Source organism: Adiantum capillus-veneris, chromosome 26 (genome assembly GCF_014529385.1).
Source record: "Adiantum capillus-veneris isolate H3 chromosome 26, ASM1452938v2, whole genome shotgun sequence".
In the NCBI taxonomy this organism is placed as follows: Eukaryota; Viridiplantae; Streptophyta; class Polypodiopsida; order Polypodiales; family Pteridaceae; genus Adiantum; species Adiantum capillus-veneris.
The window spans coordinates 67,221,033-67,227,253 of NC_140956.1; the positions used below are offsets into that span (position 1 = coordinate 67,221,033).

At 39.9% G+C, this 6,221-nt stretch overlaps 1 protein-coding gene across 1 annotated transcript; it reads left to right on the plus strand.

The window, feature by feature from the left end:
- Window positions 1-271: 271 nt before the first annotated feature.
- Window positions 272-2,047, plus strand: LOC147423603 (uncharacterized). Its single transcript, XM_086501395.1, has 4 exons — window positions 272-606; window positions 713-774; window positions 1,072-1,134; window positions 1,515-2,047. The coding sequence occupies exons 1-4, from the start codon at window positions 509-511 to the stop codon at window positions 1,613-1,615; spliced, it is 324 nt and encodes a 107-aa protein (XP_086357521.1). The 5' UTR covers window positions 272-508; the 3' UTR covers window positions 1,616-2,047.
- The last annotated feature ends 4,174 nt before the right edge of the window (window positions 2,048-6,221 follow it).

A 6,221-nucleotide genomic window follows, 5' to 3' on the forward strand; every position in this document is an offset into this window, starting at 1 on the left:
CTCCATATCAGTGAAACCTCATAGCGCTAGAGCTAGACGATCTTTGATTTTGCACTTGCAGTGTTGCAATAGCACAAGGGTGGATGATGTGACACCACTTTAAGACTAGTCGCCATTAAGCATGAGGTCAAAAATCGCATATAGAAAGTGCGCATGCAACTTGAATTGAGGTCAAATGGAGGAGTAGGCAGGAAAAAAGAGCGTGGATGTGATCACTCGCATAGTCAGCGTGGGCAGTCACCCATTTACGCGGGGGGGGGGGGGGTGTGTGTGTGTGTGAGAGAGAGAGAGAGAGAGAGAGAGAGAGAGAGGATACTGTGGGTGTGTGTGTGTGAGAGAGAGAGAGAGAGGAGAGAGATTTTATAGAGAGAGGATGTGCGTGTGTGTGTGTGTGTGAGAGAGAGAGAGAGAGGAAGAAGAAGAAGAAAGAGTCGTAGGAGAGAACCCACCTCAGCAAACTGTGTGTAAAGAGGAGGGCGGTCTTTTTAAAGTTTTGAAGGTTTTCGCAATGTGTGTGTGCAGCACACAATCACGGTGTGTGTCCCATGCTCCCCCTCAAAGGTCAGCCTTGCCAAGCACTCATTTCTTCCGACCGTCAGCAATTAGGTTTGTGTTTTCCATTACTTAATTTGGGTCATCCTCATACTCTTCCACGCCGCCTTCTTCTTGGGTCTTCTGATGAGCCCAATTTTGCTTTGTTTCTGCAAGGTAGCCTCTCTCTTTTTCCATCAGAGATAGAGTTCCCACAACACAGCCATGGGAAATGTCTGCATCGTCATTTTTTACCCACACGCACGCACTAAGTCTGCCGATGTTAGTGACAGTGAAGACCCGTCGTCTACACCTTCTACACAATCCAGCCATGGTAGCCATGGAAGCTTGAGCTTCACCAAGAGATGGGTCAATTTGAGTGGCAAAAGGCTCATCTCAATGAAGAGAACAAGGTACTCGACGCAACCAGGCTCGCTTGACTCGCCTGTCTGGCAGCGTGGGATTCTTATGGGAGAGAGATGTGAGCCTCCGGACTTCTCGGGGCTCATCTTGTATGATGAACATGGGAATCATGTGCAGGAGTTTCCCTGCAAGTCTCCCAAGTTTTCGGCACAGCGGCCTCTTCCGCTTGTAGTATGACAGGTAATATCATGCTCCTCTCAATGAGTTTGCACGGCATAAGCGCCAGTGTGGGTTTTTCAATTGTTTGTGGATGTGTACATAAGTTGTCGTCTGTGTCTCCATATACATATATGGTGTGTCATTTATGCCATTAACAAGCACTCTCAATTACAGTACATAAAGAGCAAGCCATGTGGCTTGTTAATTGGGGGTGTTCTTTCTGTTGCAGTGTTTTTATGCAAGTTTGCCATTCTCATACCATCTAGGAGATAGAGGTTTGTTAGAGCATTCCCATTTGAAATTTTTGATGTTTAATTTGGTGTTTAGCATTTATGTGTCATTTGTGAAGTACGCTAATCGACTCAATTGGATGGATTAAACTATGATCTTGGCATGTGCAGCAGGTGAATTGTTTTATTGGAGTAACTTGATATCGAGCCAAAAGGACGGTAACAAGTATGTTTTTCTTGTTCAACTTGCCACCAACAATAGGGAAAGCTGAACTATTTGTACTTGTCCTGGGGTTTGTAAAGCTTGCAATGTTTTCAAGCTTGAGTAGCAGAGGAGAAAAGAAAAAGAAAACTAGAAGAGAGCAGCTTTACTGGTTGTATTATCATTCATCTTTAGGTGCAATGCGCCTTGGTGGAGGCCATTTCACGCAAAGATGACACTCTTGGCACTACTGATCACTGAGAATTAGTGGAGCCTTTGTATGGTTATGGTATATGTAGGGATTTCTTTTATCTATGATAGTGAGCGAGGAGTTAGGGACCTCAAAGATTAGTTTTATAGAAACTTGAATTAATTTGTAACGAAAGAGTGTTATGCTTATTCACATTGATGAGAAGTTGATAAGTCGTGACATTTTCAGCATATAGGTCCATTGTACAGTACCCTTCTGTAAACAAATAAATTCATAACCTCTTCTACTAAACTCACGTGATAGCCACATAATTTCCCCCCCCCCCCCCCCGAACAAATGTTTGATTTAACGTCGGTTACCCTTTAAATCTGAGCCATTTTTTAGCACAATGACAATTAAAGCTATGTGTAGGAATACCTCATGATCACCAACATTCTAGAATAGTTTTCCTCAATTTTGTAAAATAAAAATTCATTCTTCTATGGGTCTTATACTTAAACAAGTGTGCGATTTGGTATAGTAAAAATTTTTCCTTATTATAGATGACCATACAACTGATGTCCAATCTTGTAAGTGAGTCCCTTTTTCTCACCATTTAGAGACGTATTAAGGTATCCAATGTATAATCGTGAATCATCGCTTCGGGTTTTTTTTTCAATTTTATCCATAAATCAACTATTCTAAGCGTGTAATTGAGTACTGTGTGAATTATACAATTTGAATTGGTCGAGTCTAAAGCCATATCCCAAAGTCTTAACAGAAGTATTCTTCTTCTTCTAACACCATTATCCCAAAGTCTACATTTGACACATTGATAATCATTGTAAACATTTGGCAAAATTATAAACTTTTAGCTCCAATTCATTCTCTACTTCTCTTCTTCCCAATAATTTTACTTTTTCTATAATGGATCATGGAAAGAATGTTGTACTTGCCACGAGGGATATACCCTTACCACATAAGAAACAAGCAAATGAACCTCAAAATCATTGCATTTCTATGACACTAGTTGGTTGGCATTAGTTGTAGCTAGAAGCTCTTCATGGCTAACACTATAGCTTGTTCAGTACTTATTTCATCTTTTGAAAGAATCCATCAAAGGAACTTCAACTTGTTCTTTGTTGCATTTTTACTTTTTTAGCCGAATCTTGAAGATTTTATGTTCTTGCCGCTTTCAAACTCGTGTAAGGATCACCACATGCTCTTTCTAAAGCGTTTTTGTGGACAACTTCTCATTCTACAAATGTATCAAAAACTGCATAACACCATCTACAAAAGTGAAGTTCACCTTGCTTGAAAAGTTCTTGGTACATTCCTCAAATGAAGACACGTAATTGTGAGTTTATACATTCCTCTAGTGGTTGAAAATGTTATATCACAAGTCAATACCCACCACTTAAACATATCATCAATTTTTCGAGACTGTAAAAACATGCCAAGTGTCACCTTGTTTGATAGTCAATATTGACTAGATCATATCTAAGAGATGGTTGGACGCATCTCATTCTCTTGGGGGTTTCCATTGGATATTCAAACACACCTTCCCCATTCAAATTTCAAAGTGTCTCCTTGTAGTCAATATTGACTAGATCATATCTAAGAGATGGTTGGACGCATCTCATTCTCTTGGGGGTCTCCATTGCATATTCAAACACACCTTCCCCATTCAAATTTCAAAGTGTGCTTATTCGTATGTAACAAAATCTGTTAGTCCTTTGATATAGTCTATGGTAAAATTAGAGTAAGTTTGCTTCATGGCCTTCATCTACAATCTTCAATGTTGGAATACATTAGATACATTGAAGGGCATGAAATCTTGAAAGAGATGTAGTTTTATAAATTATTTAAGCAAAAACTTTCATAATCCACTTGCGAATTAGATTGTTCAAACCAATTGCATCTTAATGTGACAAGCATTAAAGTTATGGCATCTCAAGTGACTTGGCCAATGTGACCCCAATATTTATTTTACATTTAGGTACTTATTTATTTATTTGTCAAATCTTGAGTAGGTATGGTGACTATATAAGCACACACCTAGCCCCCATTATATAGATCATCAAATCATTTTGCCAAGGTTGTTCATGAATTGCCAAGGTTGTTAGATCATCAAATCATTTTTCCAAGGTTGTTCATGAATTGCCAAGGTTGTTCGGTTCAACTCTCTCTCTCGTATTCTCCCATTGCTCTACGCTTTCGCATCATCAACTTTGACATGGTATCAGAGCGTCAAGCTCTTTGATCTTGGGTGGAGAAGGGCATGAAGAGAAGAAGAAAGAAGCAGCATAAGGGAGTGTTTCTTGTGGCGTTTTGAGAAGCGATCAAAAGGGAGTGCGTTTTTCGTAGCTTTTTGAGAAGCAGTCAAAAGGGCTCCCACATTCTTAACATTTTCAAACGCTTCTGAGTGGTAGCGTGATCTTGATTCCCTCTCAAAACGTAGCTACTAGGGGCTCCGTTGCTCTCTAAGGAGCTCATCAGACAGCCGACCAACCCTTTATAGAGCATCGACAGCAACCTACACTGCCTAAGTTTTTCAAAAATGCAAGATGTCCCAACGGCCTTGAGTAGGCATTGTGAGATGCAAGGCCCAACGACAACAGCACTGTAGAAGGGGAGGCCAACGTCCATGGTCCTTCGGTTGAGCATTTTGAAACACATGCCACAAAGTAAGCTTGGATAACGGTTGCTTGTGTCAGTGGAAAGAACCACCTTTGGTTAGCGTTTGTCTCCTAGGGGAGAATTTTCCAATGCCAACTCATTACCAAGTTCTGGTGGCTTGTTCCTGTGGAGCTCTTTACCAAACAAAGGCAAAGACAATAGGAATTCCCACGAATCCTCTTCATCAACAAAAATGAACCAACACCAACTCTCAGCTTTGGAAAGTGGATCAACCAATACCCAGTTAGGGGCCTATGCACGAATAAAGTTCTCAAGAAAGCCGTCAATTTGTTTGGCTTGGGATTGTGAGGCCAAAAGCAAATGTACGAGCTCACTAGGGGACAAAGGCAAAGTCAAGTTTGACAAGGACGACAATACACATACTTAATTAGCTACCTCGATACCCACGAGATCCAAGATTCATTGTTATAAATGTAAGAAGACGCTTAGTTTGGCTCAAAAATACAAAGCTAAAGGCAACAGTAGGAACTCACCAAAGGATAACAACAAAGGCAAGCTGAATAAAGATAACAATGATAAAGAATTGGTAGAGGTCGGCATGGCACACATAATGACGACCATGATGGCCATGACACGACATTTCTAGTCACGTGGCGATTGCTGCAACTACCTTTAGCCAAGGAGAGGCTCATGAGCAACAGAGGGGCAAAATGAAGCTCCTTACAAATGATTTGAACCCATGTATTGGAGTTCAAAGTTATCGATGTTTGAACCCATGGGCCAAAGTTCACTGCACATGCATCTGGCAAGGAAACAATCAAACATGTCTAAAACACTATGGATGAGTGCACCAACTCATTGTTGTTGGTTTGATTATGGACGAGGTGTGTTTCAAAGTTCATTGTCCAAGAAAGTTTGGACGTGATGCATTCTCAATCTACAAAGGGGAATTCTCATATGTAGTGTGGTCTACAGTTCAAATTTCTATGAGGCAAATGGTGCTCATGCTTCTACATCGTTGAGTACGACAACATCATAAAATTATTCGGACAAAACTTAAGACAATTGGACTATCAAAGTTTCGCAATTACAAATGCTTTCAAAGACATATTGAGACTATCTTTCTATGATCTTTGAATGTCGAATCCCTAATGTTTGTGTTAAGACTGAATGCACTGTCATAATAAAAGTGCACATATCTCGCATAACTTGGGGCAATAATGACCATTGTTTTAGTTCGATTTTGGTGAGATTCAACACTTGCGACTTGGTTAACCTCCAAATTGGTCTCCCTAATATGATTTGAAACAAGGATCATGTTTTTGAGCAAAACTTCTACTTTAAGGTTTGTATATTTTAGCAACGGGATTCTTTATGTTTTGCAACAACACTTGGACATGGTTCCAAACAAATACCATTGAAACAAATCCAAACAATAGTTGGACATGAGCCCACACAAATGCAAATCTATGACCATTGAACTCCAGCCCAAATACAAGGATCCTTTATAGGAAACTAACAAGGTACAAACAAAATGTAATATTTGTACAAAAGAAATGTACACAGAATAAGGTTTATCTACTAGCTAATCCAATAAGAATAAACACACCTAAAACAGGGTACAGATAGGCAGTCTAGGAAACATCTAATTGAAATGCCTCTTATTCGAACATCTAATTCATTAAGGTTACATCTTTTGAGTTGCACAAGTCCACTCACAAGCAAATAAACAAGTTTGCAAATTCTACAGCTACTAACAGCCTAGTTAAAGTAAGTAAAAATGAAATCGGGAGCATGCGAGAGAGAGAGAGAGAGAGAGAGAGAGAGAGAGAGAGAGAGAGAGAGA

What these genes read in the sequence shown, in the direction of transcription:
- LOC147423603 (XM_086501395.1), top strand. Translation starts at nt 509, where the DNA reads ATGTGTGTGTGCAGCACACAATCACGGTGTGTGTCCCATGCTCCCCCT. An exon ending in TTCCGACCGTCAGCAATTAG is followed by an intron (nt 607 to 712) that starts GTTTGTGTTTTC and finishes TCTGCAAGGTAG; the next exon opens with CCTCTCTCTTTTTCCATCAG. An exon ending in CCATGGGAAATGTCTGCATC is followed by an intron (nt 775 to 1,071) that starts GTCATTTTTTAC and finishes AATCATGTGCAG; the next exon opens with GAGTTTCCCTGCAAGTCTCC.